A 26,316-nucleotide genomic window follows, 5' to 3' on the forward strand; every position below is an offset into this window, starting at 1 on the left:
GCGAGCCGCCAGCGTGGAGCGTGCCGAGAAATCGTGGAGTGGCTGGGGACGGAAGGGAACGTACAGATCAGCTCATCATGGGCAGCGACGTGATTAGAGCCCCGTCCAGCCTGGCCTTGCACACTCCCAGGGATCCTGAGGCAGCTACGGCTTCTCTGGTCACCCTTTGACAGGGCCTCACCACCCTCACGGCGAAGAACTTCGTCCTAAATACCCAGTCTAACACTTGGTTTGAAGCCATTCCCCTTCACGCTGTCATTCCCATAAACTCTTCCCCGTCCGCGTTGCCCGCAGACTCCCCTCGGGCAGCAGAAGGAAACACCTCCATCACTCCCAGCTGCCTGAGGAACATTTCTTTTATTATCATACACTCACAAAAGCAGCCTCCCAGCAATGGAAGGGAAGAGCGTCTTTATTTCCACGACAAGCGTTGGTACAAAGTTCCAAGCAAATACAATGTGTTTCATGTCCTGGCCTTTAACAGTGGAAAGCCCATGGAATTGCACACCCCAGCCCGCTCCCGTCAGGGCACCCGGCTCTCCGGCCATGAGCCGCCAGAGGCGATTTATTACGGCTCCCAATTAGTGAAGGCAACTGCAAAAAAGAAAGCAATAAAAACGACGGGATGGGTGCGTTATAATTTTTGATCAGTGGTCCCACATAACCTTGCGGATTGCTGAGCTCTTCAAACCAAGCTGTCGCTTCTAACCAACTGTGGTAAAGACTAGAAAAGCACTCCTTTATCCATTTGCAAACGGGCAGAAAATGCGCAAAACCGGAGAAAAAAAGTCTTCTGGCCATGAGGAACTGCAATTTAAATTGCAGAACCGGGCAATGTACAGGCTGAATCTTCCCCATCCTTACCCATCTCACTAGTGAAAAACATTTGAGCATCTGCATTCAGCAAAGCAACTCATATCACAGGAAAATATTACCCAGATCTAGGCTGCCACAGAAATAAGTCCAAAATTACCATTATGGAAATACTTATGCAAAATGTCTCAGTACAGATGTATCTAATTCATATTAGAATGAGTTTGCTTCCTTTTGCAGGAGGCTGCAGTCTTTTTTGTTGCCATGCTAATTGTCTTTCATACAAAAAAGTATTAAAAACCCATCATGTCCCCTAATTTTAGTTTAAAAAGGCTGCTTGCTGCTGCTTAACTCTAGAGCACTTTATAAATTTGAAGTCACTTAACACTCAGTACCAATTAAAAATAGTTAATGATTTCTAAAAGTGAAGCAGCTGACAGTGAAATAACCAATGATTTGTAAAAAAAAAAAATATCTGGCAGTAGTTTGTATGTTTAAAATTAGTATTTTTGCATGAAATATAAGGAGGAAACTAGTCAAAGTACTTCTGCAAGGAATACATCTGTGACCTTCACGTTTCCATACTACAGTTCAGCTTCTAGAATAAATAAGAACTGCATTTATTTTACTGCAGTGACAGAGCAGTTAATCCAGTTACTCAACAAGGTTCCTTCCTCACACAGTAATATTTGCCTGTTCCTCTAGTGTCAATTTTCTGTTAGTATTAAAGAATATTTTGATAGCATTAAAAGACTTTGCACAGTTTGCTGAAGTTAAATGCTAACACATATTTTGCTCCCGGGACTGTTATTTCTTCCTGTGTCTTTATGGGCATAAATCCCGCAGTCCTTGCTGCAATTACAATTAATCTTTGCTGTCCTGTACTGTATGACATTCAGAAACAGGCTCAAAACATTGGGCCAGAATTTCAAGGCCTTAAACTGACCTCTAAAGTGAGGTCTTGCATTTGAAAGGCCAATCTACTAAAATACTGGGTTTTCATCTCCAAGCTTTTCTGTGCAAACTGAGATGGAAAGAACACATTTAAGCAACTCTGCACCAAGATCATGGCTTGATACAGATCGTGTGTATGAAAGCAACTGTCTCATTTTAATAAGTCCTTTTGTAATGTGATTCTGCCTGCCAAAATATCAGCACATGTAAAACAACCTCTGTCTGCCTGTCACTTCAGTTAACATCTGCATTAGAAATTATATGCAATGATTCCAATGTTTCACAATTTTTGCCACTTATTACATGATTTCCACAGCTCAAAAGGTCTACAGACCTGAGTAACTCGGTGGGAATGGGAATGGCAGGATTCCATATTCTGTATGAAATAACTGTAAAGGAAGCTATTTTATGGTGGAATTTAAACCAGAGAAATGCTGCCTAATGGTTATAGTTATTGTAAACATTCTCTTCTCTCCCTTACATAAAACAAAACAAAACAAAATAGCCATAAAGTGCTCTGGAAGGCTAAATAACCCCGAAGTGCAGAGTGGGACTGAGAAACCTGCTCCCATACTTTCCCCTTTTTAAATACAGCAATAAGAGAAAAAAAAATAAAAATCAGAATATTTGCTTGTCTTTGATATCTGTTAAAACTTGAAAATAATTAAGTAATCAGTCTGCAGAGTTTGCACAGTGTGGCTTTTCAGCAATCTACTAAATCAACTATTTGGTTCTGCTTACTACTAAAAATGCTTTTATTTCCTGTATACTGCATGCAAATTCTAAAAGCACCCTCGAGTATGTATGTACCAACCACCAGAATCAGAGTAGTACTTGTCAAAACCATGCATTTAAAAATCAAGAGGATCACTAAGGACTAAGTTGTTAAAATAAGTTGATGATAGTTGATGATAATTTTAAGTGGTCACATTTTCAGACTTTTTCTCTAGCTTTAAAAGGGAGCAGATTTGAAGTGACAGATGAGGTTCCTCAGCAGTAATCTGGTTTTAACCAAAAAGAAACCCATTTCCCATCCCTCGGATTCGTGGGAAACCTGCAGGAGCTGGGGACACCCACAACAAAGCACATTTCCTCCAGCCCCGACCTGAATAAGTATTCACAATGGGACGGGGATTACTGGAGTGAATAGGTGCTGCAGGGCTGGGCTGAAAGCTGCTTTTTACTCCTCCGAGTTTTGCTGCGTAGAGCCATCTTCCCGCTGTTCCGGGAGAAGGGCTTTTCCTCCCGTGCACTCAATTCCTGCGAGTGGAGCAGAATGATCTCCCGGCTGCTCTGTGTGTGCCCCGGGCTGCCCCTGGCGCTGCTGCGGCACCAGGGACACCGGCTCCAGCAGTCCTAGGCCCGGGTTTGCTCTATCCAGGATGGGCACGTCCCTCGGGGCTCCATCTGCAGCAGGGCTCGGAGCGGAGCTCTGTGTGCCAGCCTCCCCCGGGACAGCGTGGCTGTTCCCCGTTCCTGCCTCCCCATACAGCCTTTGGTCTTCCACCGCATTTCCCGTGCGTTCCTCTGGCTGCAGCCTCTCACCTCCCGCACCTGCGGACGGCACACCTGGTTCGCTCTCCACCTCTGCCTCCGGAGGCGGAGCCGAGCTCTCCACCAGCCACGGTGCTTGTGCCCCCCTGGGCACGCTCTCTACACTCCTGCCATCGGTCCCCAGGCTGGCTGAGGACGGGCACTCTTCCTTCAACTGCACACATTCTCCTGCATCTTCACTCCTCATCTTCTGCCTCACCTCAATTCCTGCCACGGCCACTTCGCTCAACTCGTAGTTCCCATTGTGGTGCTCCTGCAACTTCAGCAGCTCGCCCTCACAGACCTCCCTGATATTCTCAGCTGGCGTATCTGCTGGGATCTCAACTGTCAACGTCAGCAAACTCCTTATCTCATTCACATCATCGGGGGATTTACAACTCTTTTCTTCCGACTGGCTTTCTTTTTCAGGACTATCCCCAAACCCTGCTTTCCCTCTCTTTTCATCCTGGGAGACAATCTTTGTCTTAGTACTCTCATCAGTTTCTTTTTCACTATCCCTTTCAAACCCTGCTCCTACTGCATTTTCACTCTGAGATAATTTTCCCATAATTTCATTTTCTACCTTGCTTTTCTTTTCCAAACTCCCTAAAATCTCTGTATCTGTTACACTCTCAGGTGGGAAAGCGAGCTTTATCTCAGAAACATTTTCCTGTGCTGTGCTTGCTTTCTCAGTACCACTGACAGACACAGCAGCCATTACTGTTTGACTCTCTGAAGTCACCTCTTCCCCTGCTGCTCCTTCAGGTGCCTTAAGTTCTATTTGAGGGCTGGCTCCAAAATTTTTTACTGCCGTGTCGGTCTCAGAAGCTGCATTTTCCTCCACAGCTTTTTGTTGTGCCTCGAGTTCTCTCTCAGTGCTCACTATACGCTCTGATTCGTTCTCCAACACGCTTTTTCCCTCTTCAACTCCTTGTTTATTATGGCCAGCCGAAGGGGACTCCTGTTTGTCACCAATGTCTATAACAGCCACTGCTTCCCTCCCGCTGGCCTGATCACCAGCTGCACTAACAGAGGTGCCTGCATCTTTGTCTGGTGACTTTCCCTCATCAGCATCCTTCTCCCACACGATTTTCCCTGTCACAATGAGCATCTTGTCCCCGTGGCTCTCGGTGTCTGACCCCTCGGCTCGGGCAGCCGTGGGTGCCTTGGTGGGGGTGCCCTGTGCTGATCCCACCGGCGTCCTCAGCTCCGTCAGGCTGGACACGCTCTCGCAGGGCACCTTCAGGCTGTCCTCAAACAGGTTGTGCTTCCTCAGAACGGCAGCTTCTTCGATCACTGAATAAAACAGAAACACCAAACCGCTTTGGGAAGGATGACAGAGGCACAGGGAAGAACATACAGTGCTTTCCCAAGTTTATGTTGTACATTTTGATATTCAAGACAACACTAATGTTCATTTTCAGCTTCCTTTTGGTTCACATTTCTTTGCTGGGAATGGGGATTTTATTTTTTGAATAATGGCACTTCTGAAGCATTTCTGAAGCAGAGAATCCACAATGCACAAGGGTAATGCTTCAGTGCAGAAGGATTTACATTGAATATGCCAATAAAAGCGTGCTGGTTACAATTATTATACTGCTGTTTTGGAACAGGAGTGCCTATAGTCTGTGAAAACATCCTGTGCAGTACATCTGCTTGTCTTTTATCCAGGGTATAGACAGACAGGCACATATAGAGAGATACAAGTATTTTATAAGTGTATATACATACATAGATATAGCAGAGAGATTTGCAAGGAGTACTGCAATGGCATCACTATACTGGAAACTGCATCTAGCAGTTCATTTCATTTGAGGAAATTAATCTCTGTTGCCATTAGTCTTTGCAATTCTCTTAGTCTTGCAATTGGCACAGTCTTGCCATTCAGTCATCACCAAATCTGTCTAAGTAAGGACAGAATTTCCCTCCTTGGCCCAGGGAATCGAGATCAAGTGAAGTTGCCATAATTACATTTTGTTAGAAAAAGGCTTGTGCCAAGCCATCACTCTTGAGTTCCACAGGTTTAGCAAAGCTGCCCCATAACTCAGACTTTAGGGCTTGCAACACATTCTTCAGTGAGGCAAATGAATAAACACTGTAGGGATGTAACCACTAGTGTTGGAGAAAGTGGGACAGGAACAGCCAGGTGAGGACTCTGGGAAGCTCTGAAGGAACAACTCATGGGCTGCAATATTACTCCTGTCACCTCAAGAATGTTCTCACCTTTCAGGGCCTCTTCAAGCAGTGTCTGATGTAAAATCTCTTCATACACGTTCTCTACTTGGATCACACTTGTGTAATCAGCAAAAATGTACTGCTCGTATCTCTGCAACTCCTGTGCAGGTAGGAAAGAAAGGAACAGATGGAGAAAACTGAGGGATTCTGAGTGCTGCTGCAACCAAATAGCTTGGAGATGCCATGGAGCAGGTCTTGCTACGCTCCATGAGAGCTCCTGGGGTGCACTGTTTGAACTATGACTCCATGAGCTATGTGTGTCCACAATCAATTATGTACTTATCAAACAGTGTTCCTGCAGTACAAGCACAGTTAAAAGCACTGCAGATCACTGCCTGCTGAAACAAACAGCTGCTGAGGAAATGCCTCACAACTTGTTTGTCCAAGGAGGCAAACCCACAGTGCATGGGAGATGTAGGGTTTGGTTTTGTTTTTCTATTAGGTGTGTAACACTTTGAGCTCACTGATTTATACCCAACAGGTATAAACAGGCTATCTGAATCATTATCATCAAGCAGCTGCTGGTGGTCTATAAAAAGTAAATTAAGTGACCTCTGCCCACTTCTAGAAGAGGCACCTACATAAATCACCTGGAGGTTTTCAAGTGAAAGGTCAGGACTTGGTGAGGCCTGTCAGTTGTGACACACTTTGGCTTCTAGAGCTGGCTGCTCATTTCTGCAGAGGCACAAATACAAAAAGCTGGTGGGAAACCAAACAGAAAGGGCTTGTGGAAGTTTTCTCCACCACTGCTTCCTCTGTGACAGAGACATGAGGTGTCTCCACACATATTCCAGGTGATAAAATGCTTGTCCCTGTGCACAAACACCCTGTCTTGAAGGCACTGCTGATACTCTACAAGAGACTATTACTTTGGGGATCCTAAGGAAAGGAGAGTCATGTACAGAAGAAACTGATTTTAAATATATTCTTGAAAGTTGTAAATTTTAATAATCCCCACTCAAACACCTGCAAGGGTAATTTGGCAAAACACTTGGTTTTAAACTTGTTTTTGAAACTGAAACAAGCTGGGTATAACCAAGAGCAGCACATTGGGGGTGAGAGCTCACAGCCAAGGGGAGCAGATGAACATCTGTGGAAACAGAAGGGCAGGAGGCCAGGATGGCTTGGGGCAGTCCCCTTTTAGCAGGCACAGGACAAGGCAGGAGGATGCCCAGGGCTTTTGGAGGGTTTGGACTATTCATTCTGAGCCCAGGTGAACAGAATTCCAACCAGCCCCTGCTGCAGCCACGGGGATACCATCTCCAGCAAACTGATGTTTGTTGACTGAACATGCCCTGTCTGGTTAGGAGAATAGAGATGGTCTCTGTGATTATTTCCTGACTGTTGTGCAACCCTTGCACTGAGCAGCACTGACAGCAAGGGCTGTCTCTTGCTGAAGGAGTTAAGCACAGGGTGGGCTGGATGTGCCTCCGGGTGCTGCTGCAGAGAAATGAACACAAGGTCCAGCTCATCTCTGCATCCCAACTGTACAGAAGAACTCAATTTTGGGGACTTCAGATCTCTAGGGAAGGAATGAACCAGGGATGGGCAGAGGACTTCAACTGCCTTTGAGAATAGACAGTGTCCCTGTGTCCTGAAGTCTTCCTTGAGCTCCACACCTACCCAACTCATGAAGCGGCAAATACAAGCACTGAGCAGGCAGGAAATCTGTGCAGTTCTCCAAGAGAAAACAGCCTGACAGTGTTAAGAAATTACTGCCAAGATACTGTTCCTCCCCTGCCTTTCATTATTATTTGTTGAGGTTTTTAGTCACAGATACCTACTGGTTTGAATGTCGAAGCCAGTGTCTTCTGCATTGTGGGCAAGGTAATCTGCACCAGTGCCTCTTGGAATATCTTCTTGCGGATGGTACTGCTGTCGTAATCGTATTGCTGCCAAAACACACCAGAAAGAAACAAGCCCATGCATGCCTGGGGTTATTCACCACTCCCACAGGCAACTGGTTCCTGTCAGCCTGTAGCTGCTGCATCACAGGTGCACAGGGGTTTCAATGGCCACGCAGCTTAGCCCAGCTTCTACAGAATCGTTCTAAAATTGACTGTTCCAGGATCTCTTTCACTTCCTTTAACTCTAAGACTAGAAACAGCCCCCGATTGCCCTCTCTGGGTATTTCAGCACTGCCTTTTCTGAGAGTAACAAATCCTAGTGGCAGGCTAATTGTAAAGTTAATTAAAAATTATTTCTCCAGATCCACAGCAAATTAATAAGCTGATTTACATATAATTAAAGGGACTGCACATGCAAATTCTTTTATAAGTGTCTGCCCAGAACTAGGTTTTATCCCCAAAATGGGCAGCTTTGCTAAGTGCCACCAAATCAATATTTTCAGCTAGATGGTAAAAGCTTATCTTCTTTCAAATACTGAGGTACATTCATATAAAATATATTCTCTTTTTCCAAAAAGGCAGCCTGCAAATGTGCTACATGACATTTACCTTCAGCACTCTCAGCTTGACTTTTTCAATGGTTGTTGCAACTTTGGCCGAGTCTGCCTGGCGGCTTGGAGAGAACAACTGCTCAAAAGTATAAACTGCATTTTCCATCAGCTAAAAATAGTAATTAAAAATACGTTAAAGATCAGTAATATCAAATTCCTGCAAACATGATAAGTATAACTGTTAATTTAAATTGTGTTTCTGAGAAGGTGCTCTGAAGAGCACTGAAATGCTGCAATAAATAAATGAAATTAAAGCTGTAGTATCATTATCATGCTGTCCCAGCTTTCTTGTACAGATTTGATCTCATGTCACCACCCAAACTGATGGTGACAGAGCCAAAATGTAGAATTGATTATCTGTGTATACAGACCACAGTCAAAACTCATTATCCCAAATAAGAAGATCCCCATTGACTTCTGTCATTAATCATTAATAAAAAGTATTTAATAATACTGCACATAATTTTCAGTTGCTTTCATTACAAATAATAATCAGCAAAAATCATGCAGAGTGCAATCATTTCTCACAGAATTATGCTAAGCTGGCATTTACCATATTTTCAGCTTATCATTAAGAATATTATGCCCCTACTCTGAAGATATTTCAGACAGACAGTTCTGCAAGCAGTAATTGAGTCTATGTAATGAGGCTTTGCCTTTTCTTTAGCTGTTCCCATTCAAATTTTAACATTTTCTTACTGGAGAAGTACAGGGAGATATGCAGAGGGGCCATTCCTTCAGCCAGTTGAGCACCATGCTCCCAGATTTCCTGAAATTGGCCACTAGAGGATGCCAAGCTCCCAAGGCAAAGAATCCTTCTCCATCCTCCACTCGAGATACATTTTAGCCAAATACTACACCAACACAGATATGTCTGATTTTACATTTATGAAACAGACGTCCATTTACAAAAAGGGAAACTACACAGTATTTTTATGAGGAAAATACCAGCCTTTTAAAGAGGAAGATGCAATAACAGCCTGTTTAGAACAACTCATGCTATAATTTAACTTATTTCTTGTCAATTTTGACTCGTATTCTGTTCAGAAAAGAATGACCTCTTGGTTTATATGGGATTTATTTTCTGTCTACTTCTTTTTCTTTACTCATGGTCTTCACTGAGTGAAAGACACTTTATTTGGCAGCATTTTGGAATGGTCCCCCCTGAAAGACCCAGACATGAAATCAGAATTTTATTTCTGACTAATTCCTTGGCTGCTGGTCCTGGCTGTACTGAGAAGAGCTGCTTTTAGGAAAACCCTATCCCAGTGTCCTAGACACTCGTTTTCCATATTCCTAACTTCCACTCCATAGATCTGGACCAGCTCCATTTCACAAGATTGCTGAGCAGATTAGTAAGTTTCCCAAATACATATTAAAATCACAGGGTTCAGTTTAGAGCTCCAAGTCCAAATGTGCCTCGTGATCTGGCAACTGAAATGAGTCTGCTGGCCAGCTCCTCAGACACTTCTGGCCAGGAATCCAGGAGGAACCTAGGCAAAGCAGAGTTATAGCCTATACCAACACACACAAGAGAGGACAAAGAGGTGGAGTTCAGTTTTCATCTGGAATGATATCATCATCTCCACCAGTCTCCTGAAAAGTGAGGCTGGAGAAAGCACCTACACCCTGAGACATTGTCTGTCATTAATTTCTGTTTCTAACATTAAAGTTTCTAACATTAATTGCTTTACTTTATATTGGTGAGAAAATCAACTATCAAGGAGAAGACATTCCATTCTGGTAAAACACATTTAAGACCCTTCCTGAAAAACCGAGCCTTGAGAAAGGGAATCAGGTGAATTTTAGCCACCCCATTAGTGACATACACAACTTTCTTGGGTGCTGAGACACTGGGAATTCAGAACCTGAAAGTTCAGGGGAACAGATGATCCATCTAAAATTTTCATGCCTTGCTGAACGACTCACACAGAGAGTCTCACAAATAAAAGTGTCAAGCAGCTTCTACCTGGTTTTCTCAGGTTTTGTTATCTGTACCTTGCCTGAGAGACACTCTGGGGCTCTTTCGCAGCTTTTATCAAAATTACTTTGAACCAAATTAGCAGGACAAACCTAACCTGTTCTTCCAGGAGGAAAAACTGGATCTTACAGTACCTCTTGCATGAAGTTCTGTGTCCTCTGAATCACAAAATCGATGTGATAGACCTTGAAGCGACTCTTGAGGTCCTGCAGGAACTCCTGGAGCAGGTTCACTTTCAGATAGCAGGGCTCCATTTTCACTGAGTTGAAGGGCAGGGTCATGAGCTGATCCACATTCTGCAATCCCGTGCGGGTTTTGAGAGAAAGCAACCAGAGGTGAATTTTTAATAGAGAATATAACAATTTGGCTTTAACCCAAATTCTGGTATTTGCACTTCAGTTGCACAAATACCACAAGACTTTCTAAATGACAAAACCAAGTGCTCGTGTGCTTCCACCTGGGAAAGCAAATCCTGCTGCCAGCCAAGGTCTAGCCAGAAATCCTTGTGCTGATTGATATAAAGGCTCCAGCTCTGTTTTGTCTTACCTCCTTTAGCCTGGTCATGTCATTGGTCTTCTGGAAGTCCTGGATGATTTCATTCACTTCCTTATCAAAAAGCGAGCGCACTTCCATGAATCCAGAACTGATGGGGCCCATGAGCTCCTCCAGGATGGAGGTGAGAAATGGCTGGATATTCTCTGTGCAGCACTTCTGGGCAGGCTCAGAAACACTGGCTGGAGGGTCACACAGGACAATAGTTGCATTTAGAGACAGTGAAAGAAGTAATTGGAACACATCTCTTTACAGTTAATTCAATGGTTTTGTATTTTTCCCTGGAGTCACACCTCCACAGAGGTGATGAGGGTGTGAAAGGAGTTCACAGCTTTATGGGTGACAGTGGAAACTCTTGTCCCAAGCCTCACCTAAGCAAACACTGGTGACTGGGGGCACTGTGAGGGCGGAGGAAAGGGCAGCTCTGAGTATTGAATGATTACCAGCCATCAATTTATTTATTTGCCAGCTTAAGCAGCACCAACAACATTTTGCCTGCTCTTTACATTCCTTTTTATATTCAGAACAAAATTATGATTCCTTCGCATTAATTAAAAAACACCTAAGAAGTCCTTTGGCTTAAATATTCTTTGGAAGCCAAGGGATTTGCCACATAACCAGAACCTGGTTTTGTGGTGCATTTCTAGAGATCAGGTTTTTTAATTATGCTCATGTGACCTGTATCTTCACTACCTAAGATGGTGCAAGTGAAAATGAAAGCAGAACGAACAACTCTGATCAGGATACTCAAAAGCTGTCAGCTCCAATTTAAAAAGATCTGGTATTTTCACAGACACACTGGCCACAGGTATCAGTTCCCACCAAAGGGAGCAGAGGCTTATTTGTGTTCTGAAAATTGGTGTCTCCAGTTGGATTTCTCAAAACACGCAAGGATTTCAAAATAAGCACATCTGATAATCTGAGCAGCACAGTGAGAAACACTGGAGAATTGCTCCAAAGCACAGCTGTTCCTCCACTAACCTTTGATTTTTCCAGCTAAGAAGTTCTTGGAGTTCAGAATCTGATCCATGTCTGAACGGATGGTGCCTTCGAGAGTTTTTGCAAATTCTCTACATTCTTCTTTCAAGGTACTCAATCCTTCTGCCACCTGCTGCTGGACTAAGCCATAGGTTTCCTCTACGATCTGGACCCAAATCAAATTGAGAAGCAGAAATCAGAACCAGCACCCACAGAGAGCTGCTATGAGCAACAGCTACTCTGCAAGTGTCAGTTCTTTCTTACCCCAAACCAGGCCCGTTTCCTGTCATTCCTCTTTCCCTTCATTTTAGGCAGGATCATTGTCTGGAGGTTAGGCAGCAGCTCCTCCATCACCAGGTTGCTCAGGATCTGTGCAGTCAGGAGATGAAAATGCCAAGTTCACAGCCTGCTCTTTCCCTGAAGGCTGAGCACTGCAGCACAGAGTGATGTGTGCAGGCAGTGGCTCAGCTATTCCAGCTGCCAGGAATTACCCACAGAGGCTTTGCACTCTGCCTAGATTTGAACTGCAACTCCTTCCTTACCTGTCCCACTCAAATGCACCAAATAAATATGCAAGACTTAATATACATCTGATTTGGGGAGTCTAGGCCTCTCTCTGCACGTTTTTATTTATAAACACTGTCTCTGGCCTGAGAAAGCTGCACCAGCAGCCCAGCACAGCCCACAGTCAGGATGACATCCCTGCTGTCCCCAGGCTGCTGGCTGAGCCAATACAGAGTGCAAAAACACCCCTCAACTTTCCATTTTCATCATGCCAGGGCTTTTTCATTCATGTCAGTGTTTCCACACTCTGCACCTCATGTATTACAGCTGCCAGAGGGATCTGAGGTATGCACCAACACCAGCAGAGGGAAATGGCAGGAACTAGAGCAGCACAAGTAAAGAAGGACTCTGACTGCAGCCCAGTGTAAAACAGGGCATAAACAGCCCCTACATAAATACTACACACAACACCCAGCTGTAATATACCTCGAATATGCAATACACTTTTATTGTAGTTTCATTTAAGTTAAGTACTTATAGAAAATGCCACAGCAGCACTTCAGATTCAGCTCTGCTAACTCAAATGTCAGTCAAAAGCATTCTCTAATTCAGGTCTTAAACTAATGGCTCCCTTAAAAAAGATCTTGTGAATAACCCAAACTATCACAAATAATAAATGTGACAACAGATCAGATAGATTTAAGAGCCAAGGGAAAGGCATGAAGCTGTGTCAGGGGAGGGTTAGGTCGGCTGTCAGGGAAAGGTTCTTCCCCCAAAGAGTGGAGGGCACTGCCCAGGCTCCCCAGGGAATGGGCACAGCCCCGAGGCTGCCAGAGCTCCAGGAGTGTTTGGACAACGCTCCCAGGGATGCACAGGGTGGGATTGTTGGGGTGTCTGTGCATGGCCAGGAGCTGGAGTCCATTCCAGCTCAGGATATTCTGTGATTCCAAGATTTTATATTGTGAAGAATCTTGAGCTCTCTGGGAACATTTTTAAGGCACTGGTGGATGTTCCCTCAGGTGCCTGGGCTCATGCTCCCACTCCAGCCATGCTGCAGCCCCAGGGTATGCTGACACTCGGCCACCACAAGTGAGTGGCAGCAAATACACTTCCATGCATTCTGCAGGGACTTTTACAGCAACAAATGTCAGCCTGCTTGCCCCAAACCACTCACTTAGCTTGGATATTTGCCTAAAATAATTATTATGTTTGGTCCAAGCAGGCCATGAGAACACACTATACTTACAGAATGAATTATTGCTAAGAAGATAATAGTGGAACTAGGCTGGATGTCTTCTGATTACAGCTCTCTTGAGGCATATGGGCTATGAGTAAGTTTTTGGCAAGCAATAGGAAAAATAAAACATAAAATGAAACTAGCACTCTAATAGCTCCATAACATGAGGGAGGAGGGGAGAAGAGAAAAACTCTCATGTAACTCCTTAAACAATTTTTTATCAGATGTTAGCAGGGAAATTCAATCACTGACATGATGGCAGTGGGAAAGACACTGTTTATAGATTTTTCTCCAGATTCCACATTTTTCAGCATTTCAAAGGTAAGCTTCTTCTAAAATAATTATCTAGTTCCTTAAAACAAACCACTCTCCTTAAGGTTTTTTTTCATTTTCCCAAAAGGAAGCCAGATTTTATCAAGGAAAACAGCCATCAATTGGCACTAAAGTAAACAAGTAAACATTGCAGCTGAGTGCTCAGTATTTGGGAAAATAATATAAATCAGGGTGTAAATAATGCCCTAAAAGTCATGAGGAGTGATGCCAGTGGGGTTGTGGAGTAATCTCAGCTACCATAAGTGCCCCAAAGCCAGGTGACCAAGTATGGACCCAGACCCTGGGCATAGCATTTAATTTCTACAGAAATGAAGTACACAGATTTTTGGTGTTTAAATGTAACTGTTACTATGCAAGACTCTGTTTCAGAAGTTTTTATTTAAAATGAGTTATCACTTACATATGAGTAAGATATGTCTTAAAATCTCAGGTATTTCTATCTACTAAATTTTCTTTTTTAAGCTGCCCTTTTTTGCCAAGAGAATTTATAATCTTCCCTATCCTCAGAGCTGCCAAACCCAAAGCCAAAAAGCCCATCAGGAATATATTCTTTTACCTCTTTTTCATTGCCAGTTGTCATTTCCCACGTGCCATAGTGGCCTTTCTCCTGCCGGAAGAACTGAATGGCCTCTAAGAACGCCTCCACTTCATACGTGGTCTGTTTGAGAAAGTCTGGAGAAAACAAACAGTAACATAAAGGATTGACCCAGAAATAATCTTTAAAATTAACCATCCTTTTCTGATCCATTTCCCACTCTGCATGCACACAGCAGTAGTATTTTTAAATAATTTACTAAGCCCGAATGCCTGGAGACCTTGGGGATTCACTAAGATTTATAAGGGCATTAACACAGGAAAGCTCATCCCTTGCCTTTACACCTGTGAGCAATGTAAGCTGGCACATAGTAAGACTCTGACAGCCTGTGGCAGGGCCAACAGTTGGGAATTCTTCCTCTTTAGTTTGGATAAATTGCTAAGTCCCGAGTTAACCCTCCCCAATGATGTTTTAGTTCCTTTGTTTTGTTAAGAAACTGATGATCCAAAATGGTTTTTCATGGATATACCACAAAACAGACCTCAACAAAGAAAGCACCATCCTTGTACCAGTTAAGAACAAAAACTCCTGACAAGATCGTGATGATTTCCCTAAATATTTCAGGAATGTTGAACCAGAGCTCTGGAATATCTGGTTATTGTGCAAGGCCACTTCTGCTAGATGGGAGCTCTTCCTAAGAACAGTGTGGTGGCCTGGGGACACCTTGGCCTCAAAACTTGAGGCAGAGTGGCTGCTTGGCAAACCTGAGTGAAAAAACCACCCCCAAACACTTCAGGGATTGAAGTGTCTTCACTATCAGAGCGTCAGGATTATTATCTTGTGGGAAAACAAAGCCACAAAGGCTTATTGTCCCCTCTCCAAGATTATCTGCTGCAGCCTTGAGCAGCTGAAGTCCTGTTGTGCACTCTGAGAACAAAGGAGGGAAGAACAGGAATGTTGAGTCTCTCAAAGAGAATGATGCTGCTTTAGAAGGTACTGATACATACAAACCATTGTGATGAGAAGAGTCAGGAGTAAGTCCTCAAGCCTTGCTTGTCAAGCAACACCTCTGGGCTTGTTCATGAAACTGCTTAAGAGAGAAGCTTTACAGGAGCCTTGAATAAATGCCAAGGGCAATGCAGGGATTAGAGAACTTATGGGAAACGTGAAGGATTAACACCACAGTAATGCCTGAAATATATCTTCCATGCACTTTAACAAAAACAAAAGCTACAGAAACCTACAATTAACTTCATCAGGGCTTTATCCTTGAAGCTTGAAAACTGCTTGAAAATTGCATGGTTTCACATCTGCTCAGAGCCCAAATGTCAAAATTTGCCCTTTCAGAGTTTCACCTGGCTGGAATGACTGCAGGAAGGTTTGTTAAACACAGAGGGGCACTAAACACTCTCTCAGTGCCACTCTCTTGATACTATTCTTCATCTGCAGATATTTGGAGATCCAAAGACATCACACAAATTCTCCACGCTCATACAATGATCAAACAAACAAACAAAAAATCAGCCAGGTAAAATCCCAACCCTACCTTCACTGCTGCCTCCAGGATTTATAGCATTTCTCATGGCAAGTCACAAACCAGGGTGCTAAAATATCAGTATTAGTTTTAAATCAGGCTGCTGAGTGCTGAGAGAACATCCTCTGACCACAGTTTTAATGAAAGAATAGAACGTTCCACCTGAGAAACTGAGATGGAGCATTGCATTCAAAAACTTTTGTCCTCCCAAAATAAAACTCAGAATATTTTGATGAGAAGAGGGCTTGGTTTGGCTGCAGGGAGGGAAAACTGCAGCTGCCACAGCCCTCCAATCATGACTCACATGTTTTCCTCCTTCACAGCTGTGCTCTCTCCTAACCCAAAGGGACAAGAGACCATCCAAGAGGCTGGATCTTGGACCTGCTGAGATGGTGATGCACCAGTGCTGACAGGAGTCTGCCCTCTAAGATCATCAAGTTTTAAATCCATGCTCAAGAGAGTATGTTCTGAATGTCCCCAAGCCCATACTGCAGTGGGTGCTAAAAATCCAAGAGTGATTCATTTGAATAGGTCATGGGAAAAACATGAAGCTGTAAGTGCCATAAAATCCCAATCCCACATTCTTTCCTATGCCAGTAAACACAGGACACAAACACAATCATGGCAGTCTTGCTACACAAACAACTCCAAGCAGAAAGAAAGCTTTATCCTTCAAGGCTGCTACAATTGCTTAATTTAGGCAATTTCATTCTCACTTTCCATAGGAGGAAAAGATGGCCTCAGCGATAAGGCTTTGAACAAGTGGATCCATCCCGTGTGGGGCTGTGCAGAAGCTGCTGGCGAGGCACACGACACAGAACCACATTCATGGGCAGGGCTCAAGAAAAGGGAATTGTGCCCAGCTGAAAGGAGCTGCCAGGCACATCCTGCACGGCCTCAGCGGGGCAGAGCCAGGGCTGTGCCCATCCCATCCAGCAGTCCGTGGAAAGGCTGGAGGAGGGCAGTGACCCGGCAGCCACAGGCAGGCCAGGGGAACAAGGGCTGGGCTGTTGGGGCAGCCCCGCTGGCGTGCGAGGGAGCGGCTGGGCCGTGGCCATGGCAGAGCTGCAGCTGCAAACGGGGCAGGTGGCAAAGGCCAGCGGGGCCAGGGGGGACAGCTCAGCAGGGGAAGGCACGAGGGGAGCTCCCCTCTCCTCTAACCCTCGCAGGGGCTTCCCCACAGCCATCCTGGCACCTGTCCTGAGTGATCCATGTGTGCTGGCTGGATGGAGGGGAGCAGCTTAGGGCAGCTTGGTGCAGTGCTGGCTGCAGTATTCCTTAGCCAAATCCCACACAAAGCCGGGAAGGTTACTGAGTGTTCTCCAGCAAAAGGCCAGCGAGGCTTTACAGGTACTCAGACTGATATTGTGTGCTTAATCCAGGATGCCTTGCACTTGGAAAATCACTCAAGCATCTTCTCCAGCTGCTAATGAACATAACATCCCTTATGTGTGGAGATTAAAATAAAATTCTGTTTGTTCTGTTTAATTTTTAAAAAAAGAAAACCTACCTAGATTCTAGATATCCAAGCATAGAGCCCAATTTCAATAACAGGTATTGCTAACCACAGATTCCTTTCATAAATGCAAGAGCAACTGCTATAAAGCTCCCTTTGACTTTGGGAAATGGAAGGACAACTGGAAGCACCATGACTTTATAATCTCCCCAAACTTGCATGTCTCAAAGGTACGGGTCAGTTTGTTCAGGACTGCAGAAAGCTTTCTCTGGGAAGGAAGGAGCTTCCCTGCAGTGAATAATTTCTCTTTTAAAAAGCATAATTATGTCAAACCTTGACTCATCCAAACGATACCCAGAGGACCAGGCTACTGGGCACCCTCTGAGAGCACCTGCACCTGGTGCAGGAGAGTTAACTTAGAGGGTCCTGTTCCCAGCCTCAGCTGTCTGCCATGCCCGGGCTGCCCTGGGACTGGCAGTCTCATAACAGGGTACCCCAGGCTATGAGCCCCTCCTCCTGTGCCTTGGCAGGTGAATGTTTGGGGAGTGATGAGCAAACCCTCATTCCCAAGGTCCTATGGGCTCTGGCAGCCCTGTCCAAGGCAGGACAGCTGCACCCCTGGAGATGGGGATGACTAAAGCCCCTGAGGACAGGCTGTCCATTTGTGACTCACCAGCACTTCTGTGTGTCCAGTGACAGCAGCAGGAATTAAGAGCCTCGTGGATGTGGTCTCATCCACAGCCACAGATCAGCTGGTCCTACACCAGTCAGAACACTGGAGAGCTTTGTGCAAGAACTTCTACAGATGGACCTCATTCCCAGAGAGGCTGAACGTTCCAGCTGCCTCTGGCTCAAACTGGATTTCCAGCAAATCCAGGTAATATGAAATCTGCATTTGAACATTCCAGTTCAAACTGTGCATCTGTACTGCACACTGCTGCCCTGGGGCTGCTGGTGAGGAGGTTTAATCACTCAGATGATGATTTTTCTTAATTACAAGCAAAGGAAGATGCTTTTATAACATTGGCATAGCTGTTAAAAAGTGATTATTTCAACATTCTGTTTAAACTGTCCCTCTGAACAATAACTGTCCCTAATGGCACTTGGGGACATGGTTTAGTGGTGAACATGGCTGGGTTAATGGTTGAACTCAGCTGCAATCCAGTAACAGAAGGGCTCTATTGACTGTGGATAAAGTGCTTTACCGAAGTGAGCTCCACCACAAGGAATAACCTCAGCCTTTTGGCTGACATTTCACACAAGGCTGAGGCCCAAAGACACAGCTGAACAAGTGTTAAACCAGAATCCAGAAGTCTGAGCTCACAGAGCACAGGTTTTCATTAAAGAAATGCTGACTCTCACATAACGCCCTTCATCTGACCACCAAAACTCAGGAGCAATCCACCCTGGCTTCATCTGCTTCCTGCAGCGTCCCAGCCAGATTCTGCACACAAGGAATATAATTTATAGGATCCTGGGATTCCTCCTGTAGGTAACTAATTGATTTTAAAGCAATGTGGCACCCAGTGAGGGCTGTTTCTGTAGGAGGTGATCATGGCAGGGCCCACAGACCTCGCAGGGCTCAGACCCACCAGCCCCAGGAACTGCAGCTCTCTCCAAAGTCTCTTCCCAACATAAGACATTCACAACTGATACAAAAAACTCAGGATTTTTTAGTTCCCTCCTACAAAACAGCAGGGCCCATGAATGTCATTCAAAGTGAAAAGCTTTGGACAAAGAGTGGAGAAGGCAGGAGAACAATCACTGGAAGGAGATGAAGATGACAAAGGAGTCTCCAACCTGGTGACCTTTCACTGAGGAGGAGAATGTCACTTACTATTAGTTCTTTAAATATGATAAATGAATAAAAACTGCATTTGATTTTAGGTGATCTCACAATATTATTTCTTGCTTCCTCATCTATTTGATGGAGAGCTGGCTCTGGTGAAGGCAATGCCAAAGCATCTCTTGTAACTCCTTCTTGTTGGTCACTTCATAAATCTCAGTGCAGGTATTGGTGCAGGGCCTTCCTTCTCGTGATGTTACAAATGGATAGTAGGAGGCAGATAAAGAAATAGATGGAATTTGAAGTGAAGTCTCAAAAGCTGGTGATTCCATCCCTTCTTATTTCCACTAGACACTGCTGCCCTCAAGGCAATAGATTTCATACTAAGAAATGCAAATTACATTTGTCCAATTTTCTCATCCTTCCAAGTCATTCCCCTCTCACCTTGGCATCTGTTTCTTTTGTATATATTTAGACTTACTTTTCCTCTGCTATACACACTCTGTAATTTAAAAAAATAATTGATTTCTAACTGTTTTTTTTTTTTTAATTTAGTTCTTTTAAAATAGAAGCTGGTAAAAAAAAAAAAGGAAGAAGCACAGCCCCAAACCAACTAAAGAGACAGGATAGTGGTACTGGTACTTCAAATATAGTGCTCCCACTCTGCCAGCCCCCAAGGATTTGGGGTGGAGGCATCTGGAGACCATCAGGGAACAAGAGACATTCCTGCAGAGAAGGAATCACTCTGCCAACCTTCCAGCACCACAATTAGGAGATGCCCTTAAAATAAAAATAAATGAGAATGATAAAAAAATTATTTCCCTTTCTAAGAACTCACGTGAGCTCCAACAGGTTTTAAGAGCTGCTGCTTTTTAGATACCACAGACAGCTGGTAAAAAGCCTATAGCCATCAACTCCAACAAAATTAAACTGTGAAAATTCTGTCACCAAAAAATAAGCAATGGTCCCAGCCCAGTGGGATGGCAGGTAAGAAAAGGAACATGCTTTGAATGACAAAAGCTCAGGAACTGCACCTCAGAAAAAGGGAGGTTACCTGGGGCTTGGGACATGGCTCAAGCACAGCTGAAAAATGGCCTTCTAAATAAAAGGACACGCATTTTACCCTCACAAAATGCTGTCCTGTGTTGTGAGCATCCAAACTGAGAACAAAGTGAAATATATATGGTGCTCTGGGCCCCAGAGGCATCATCCTCCCAGTTCTGGGGATTTCCTGAGAGCAGTGTGCTGTCACATTATCCACAGAGCATGTGGTGTGAAGCTGCTAACCACCAACAGAAGCTAGATGAGGTCACTTCCAAACATGACACAGCCCTGTAAGAATATGCTGTATTTATAGCTAATAAAGCTTTGCAGCACAAGTTCCTTCCGTGCCACCAAACCAACACTGAGCAGGGTTAACTGTTTGGTTATCAGCACACAGCAGCCAAATTAAAGCTGTTCAAAGCAGCACCAGACAGGGCACAATGAACCTCTAATGGGGAGACCAGGAGCTGTGAGTTTCATTGCCTAAAAAATTAATGAACACTGCATAAACACACAAAGGATCACAGTATCACTTATTTCTGACATTTTCTAAGTGCTTTCCAAACCAGCTATATTCCTATATTCCTGGAGCAGGTGGGAATTTAGAAAAGAAAAGGCTCTAGGGTGACTTTATTGTGGCCTTTCAGTACCTACAGGGGCTCCAGGAGAGCTGGAGAGGGACTCTGCACAAGGGGTGGAGTGCCAGGACAAGGGGAATGGCTCCCACTGCCAGAGGGCAGGGTTAGATGGGATACTGGGAAGAAATTCTTCCCTGGGAGGGTGGGGAGCTCTGGCACAGGGTGCCCAGAGAAGCTGTGGCTGCCCCTGGAAGAGTCCAAGGCCAGGCTGGACAGGGCTTGGAGCAACCTGGGATGGTGGGAGGTGTCCCTGCCCATGGTGGGAGGCTCCTTCCCACCCAACCCATTCCATGATTCTCTGATTCTGTGATTCCTCTGCTGCAGAACTTCGAAGCTGGAGCCTGAACACCACCTTGCTCTGCACAAATGAGTCTTCACAGCTCCTAAAACAGGCTAGGCAGGGGAGCCACTGCCCTGAACCCACCACCCCATGCTTGGTGGTATGTAAGAAGATAATCAGCCCAAGGTGAGAGGGATAGGAAGGATGGAATGGCAATTATGATTTTAGCACATTCATCATCTTGGTGTTTCAGAATGAATATCACTCCTACAGACTGAAAATCCTCACCACAGTGTAGGAAACCAGACTGGCAGGAAAGGCAAAAGCCACGCTGACTGAATGAACTCAAAGCTGTAGAGCAAAAACATCCTAGAAAGAGGAGAAATAGTCTTATTTCAAGCAAAATATTCTAAATTATATAAAAATTTTCTATATCATGTCCTAAAAGTTGTAGTAAGTTTTTTTTAACACCCCACAAGCCTCATCAAAGGTATTTCTAGTGAAATGGCTTTGTCTTTTATGACAACATTCATATTCCTATGGATGTTTACACATCAGTCTGAAAAGTCTGTTTGGAACTCGTGACTGGTGAAAGAACAGCCATGGTCTCAGCCACTCATGTGGATCACAGGTGGTCTTATCTCATTAACCAAAAAGGGATTTAATTAACCCAAGTACAGCAGCTGCTTGAGACAAGCCAAGACACAAGCCTTGCTAGATGAAGGGGTAAATATTATTTCCATTTGTACATTTTCCCATCCCAAATTACCACACAAAGTTTCCAGAAGGCCTCACTTTCATCCCAGTACACAAGGACATTTTTCTTTAATGTCATAAAAAGCAATTTCCTCCTCAGTTGTCCTTTAATTGCTCCCTCCACATCCACTGGAAACAGGCAACAAGAAAAATCCTTCCCTTCATCTTCCTCTCTGGGAAAGAAAGGCCACCCTGTTTGTGGCATGAAGAAAAACCCTTCCAAAGTGGTATCTGCCCTCCTGACAGCTGCTCTGCTCTGTATATAGAGATACACAGACACATTCATCCCTCAGCTCAAGGATTTCATGTCAGCTTCTCAGCCTTTATCAGTGCTTCTGGAATTATTCTGAATTCTAGTCCAAGAGTTGCTAAGTCCAATACTGGCATTATAGACATGTAACATAGGAAGTTTAGAAATAACTATGAGAAAAACGACTGTCAGATAAATTCAGAGCTGAAAAGGGAAATGGAGACACCAATAATGGCCACCCTGAAAGTCAGAGATGGAGAGAAAAAAATCTGCCCTGCACAGGCTTTTGTCTTTCTCTCTTGCCTGAATGTATTTCTTTATGATACTTCTTTCATATATTTATTGCTCAAAATAATTTTTGTTGTTGTTTCTGTTGAAACTGGAGATGGCAGGATATGGTTTTGAAAGTCCCTCAGCTTCCTGTGTCAGGAGGGTGATTGTCAAGATGCAGACATGAAATCAAACCAGACGAAAAAAAAATAAAATCATGAAGTGAAACTCTGTGTCTGACAGAATGAGCTAGTTGTCACTTCCTTCCCATCATGCAGACTTCCCTCTATCCCCAGCACCAGTGATCAGGGTTCTCCACTTCCAACAGCAAATACTGAGTGAAACTCATATAGGAAGCAAGAAGACCTCCTAAAAAACCAAGTAATTCAAGAAGTTTTTCAGTCTGATTTTCAAGGCATGCAAGCAATTCCCCAAAAAACCTGGGGAATAGCTAATATTAGAGCCCTGTGAATATTTTGAGCCTTTCCCTCACTGTTGCCATTGTGGGACTGATAGAACATCCCCACTGGGGGCTAGGTGGCCACTTCAGCAGAAGATTTCCCCCAAATTTGAGGTGTGCACTTCTCAGCATTTCACTAAGGAAACAGGGAGCCAGATGGAACCAGGAAAGTCCAGGTTGTGGATCAAAGTAGATCATGGAGATAAGGCAAACCAAAGAATCCCATGCTGCCACCTCCATCTAACCTGGCAGGAGCAGCTTAGAAAATTGGAGGAAAATACTAAACTGCTTCCTCCATCCTCCACCTAAACTCAAGCACAGCTTCTTTAAAAAGGTGAGGAGTTTTAAAAATCCTGCACTGCTGGAGGTCTGACCAGCAGAGACACTTGGGAAGAAGAGGCTCCCCAGAAGCAGCAGGGAACAGTCAGCATTCCCCTCCAGGCACCTGCCAGGCTCTTGGGCTTCCTCTGCTGCTCCCTGGGTACTTGTCTTCTCACCAATCAGCCCTAATCACACCACCTCACAAATTAAAACCCAAAAAAGCATTTGATCTTCATGTTCCATTGCTGGTGAAGGAGATCATTGTCTCCTCATCAATGAATACAAAGGGCAAAGACAAGAGGAAAGTTGAGAGTGGAACAACACAATCCAAACATCTGAATGCCATTTCCCAGTGGTGCTCACTAAATCTGAACGCTTTTGCTCTGCCCAGAAATCCCAGAAACACAGACTGGGCTGGGTATTTATACCAGAGGGACTCTGGGGACAGGAAGCAGCTGAATGCCAGGGCGGCTCCCAGCACTGATTCACTCCAGCTTTCCGTGTTTAATTCTGCTTCCTGGGAGAAAGAAAACACACAAAATCCTCCAAGTCCTTGGCTAATGCCCAGTGCAATACATTCCTTTCCAGGAGTGGCAGATCACAGCAGGGACAGAAAGGCTGCTTGTGATCAGACACGACACTTGTTTTTGTCCTGCCCTTGCCAAATCTGCCCTGGTAAATGGGAACTAGGCACTTTGGGAAAAGGTGGAGTGAATGTGGCCTTGGTCCGTGCTCCTTATCCCACTAAATTATATTTCACAATCAAACATGAAGGAGTTTTCATAGTTATTTTCTCTTTTCAATTATTTTTATTATTTTATTATTTTATTAAAAGAGCACAGTCAAATTTTCTACTCCAATCCTCACTACCCATGGTTCTGCTGCACATAGCTGAAACTTTGTTAGATTGCTCAGACCTGTTTTTGTCAGCACAAGTGTTTGCAAAAAAGACTTTAAAAAGTCTTAAAAATTAATAAACTAATATTTTTCAGTGATGTGCAAATGAATAGGAATCAATATAAAGCCCTCGGGGAAAAATATTCTCTCCAAAGGCAGAGTTCAGGTTATTGAGGTGTTTGTCAGTGATCATTTTTCCACTTGCAGCACCTAGATCTCCAAGAAATCCACATAAAAGGGGGTCCTGCTTCCCTGGCAGCTGTTGAAACTCTTTTCCTGGTTAGTAGATCCTAACCCAGACTTTCTTTATCTGCTCCTCACCCTGTTGGGCAGCAGTAAGGATGAGTCTTGAAGCATTGCCTGTCAGATAAAAACTGGACCACAGGAAAAGCTGAGAGGGATAAATCCCGGAACAGATAAATGAGCAAAAATGAGCAATAGCTAAGCCATATGAAACATAATGAAGTGCAGACTTGCAGGCTTTGGAGATGGAAAAGACTTCTTAAGGTCATCTAAACCCAGCTTCTGCCAGTTCAGGACTGGCCCCTAGAGTGATGTGCTGAACTTTAAGGAAAAACCAGGCTGCCAAAAGCTTTGTGAAACCCATTACACTTGTTCCAGAAGACAAATGAAAATCCCCAAACATCATGAACAGGCTTCAAGTCATGGAGTGCCAGGAAAACTTGACTGTGTCCCCATCTCCCTACCAAACCTCAGTGAGGAGCCAAGTCCAGTGTGTCAGGGCACTGTACATCACCTGGATAGCACTGGGAATGGGGACTGTATACCTCCTGAATAGCACTGGGAATGGGGATTGTGTACCTCCTGAATAGCACTGGGAATGGGGACTGTACACGACCTGGACAGCATTGGGACCAGGAGTTGGACTCCCTGAACCTTTGGGTACGTTCCAATTCAGGATATTGCATTATTCCTGACTCTATAGCTGTGATGCATTAGCCAGCTTGCAAAAGCAGGTGAGGTTTTGCTGTGCCTTAGTAATAAACACCTCTTAGGGATTTTGGATCACTACACAACTTCCAAAGCAATTCCCGTGTTTTCTCCCCAAGCTCACACCCACTGCACCCCAAAACCCACCTAACTGTGTTCCCAGCACAGCAAACAGCAGGGCTGTGTTGATTCATTCCTGGGGGTGCTGAAGCCAAGCACCTTTTGTGAGTGACTTGCATTTTCCCGCAGCCGTTCCAGCATTCCTGTGTGGGTGACACCGTCCCAGGCTGAGCCTTTCCTGCACTCACCGTGGCTGGAATGTCCCCATCCCGCACTCACCGTGGTTGGAATGCCTCACACAGTCCCCCAGCACGGCGCTGAAGTGTCTCTGTGCCCCTGGCTCCTGGAAGCAGTAGTAGCTGTGCCTGGAGAAGGGCTGCCACAGGTACACCGGGAACTCCTTCGGGAGTGGAACAAAGGCTGCAGCCGCCTCCTCGCTTGAGCCTGCACAGAAACACCTCTGTCTGAGAGCTGCAGATTTCCTCTGTGCCACACCTTTGCCAGCAGCTTAATGTCCTTCCCAGCCCAGAGGGCAGGGGGACACAGCTGGGATGGGCACACTCGGCTGGCATCAAACACCTCTCTGTGTTACACCACAGCAACTTGACGGCCTCTTGCTTTGCATTCCAGGTGGCAAAAATCTAGTTTTGGCAAAATTTCAAAGAAACTATTTCATTGGATTGCAGCAGCTAGGGAAATGGTTTTCATGGCAGATAAATAAATTAGTGGGGAGCTCTGGTCTGTTCCACATAAAGACCATTTAAGAGCATATGGACTTTCTTATAGAAACAAATTGCATTAAACAGACCTTGTTGGAACAGCAGTGCTTTCCCTGGTTCCAGGATTTCCACATACAACTGCCCTTAAAAACTGTCACTTCAAGCCCTTGCAGGTGATGTGAAGAAAACACCAAGTACCTCCAGCTCCCACCTGCCCCGGGTCCCTGCACACAGGGGATGCTGGACAACACATTCAGGGATGACCAAACCCAAACTGGAGTCACTGATATGCACTGAGAGCCCAGACACAAAAGATTCACCTCGGAGGGTCTTCAGCACCACACAGACAGGGAGTAGGGCCATGAAGTTGATCCTTTTGAAAGGAGAGCCATGGGAAGCCCATGAGCACCCTTGGGATGCTCCTCATCACTCAAGCTGTGGTGACACACACAGGACACCTCTCCGCCCCTCTGACCATTCTGTGCCTTGGGGAAGAGTGTGAGAGGGCACCTAACTTTTAAATCCTAAGGATTTCAAAGACTCAAAAAATAAATCCTTGTCTTCAAGTTGCCCTTCTCCGTTTCATTATGTGGCATCCCATCCTCCAAATCTAACTCTGCAGTGTGAGACCCGCTCTGTAAAGCCTGAATTTTTCCATCCTGGTGGAGTGGGGGCAGGCAGGACCACAGCAAGTCCCGGTCCAGAAACAACAAACTCAGAAGCAGCCACCTTCCTGCCCTCTCTGTAGGACTTATTATCAGCTGTGAGTCAACACAGACAG

The 26,316-nt window shown here is 44.7% G+C and overlaps 1 protein-coding gene across 2 annotated transcripts in view; it reads right to left on the bottom strand.

Moving 5' to 3' along the window:
* Positions 1–338: 338 nt before the first annotated feature.
* The window catches only part of NIBAN1 (niban apoptosis regulator 1), a 55,537-nt gene continuing 29,559 nt past the window's right edge, over positions 339–26,316 (bottom strand). The window contains exons 5-14 of one of the 2 annotated variants that reach the window (XM_014886696.2): positions 25,096–25,260; positions 14,135–14,250; positions 11,769–11,873; positions 11,508–11,670; positions 10,521–10,708; positions 10,109–10,270; positions 7,992–8,102; positions 7,320–7,427; positions 5,524–5,635; positions 339–4,596 (exon numbers count right to left, since the gene is read on the bottom strand). In XM_014886696.2, the coding sequence (XP_014742182.2) occupies positions 2,948–4,596; positions 5,524–5,635; positions 7,320–7,427; positions 7,992–8,102; positions 10,109–10,270; positions 10,521–10,708; positions 11,508–11,670; positions 11,769–11,873; positions 14,135–14,250; positions 25,096–25,260 (2,879 nt within the window). In that variant the 3' untranslated portion in view covers positions 339–2,947. Of the gene's footprint in view, positions 4,597–5,523; positions 5,636–7,319; positions 7,428–7,991; positions 8,103–10,108; positions 10,271–10,520; positions 10,709–11,507; positions 11,671–11,768; positions 11,874–14,134; positions 14,251–15,659; positions 15,775–25,095; positions 25,261–26,316 lie in introns of those variants that run through there. The other variant, XM_088170181.1, reaches the window with a different exon arrangement.

The sequence above is a fragment of the Sturnus vulgaris genome, chromosome 9, assembly GCF_052056855.1.
Source record: "Sturnus vulgaris isolate bStuVul1 chromosome 9, bStuVul1.hap1, whole genome shotgun sequence".
NCBI lineage: Eukaryota > Metazoa > Chordata > Aves > Passeriformes > Sturnidae > Sturnus > Sturnus vulgaris.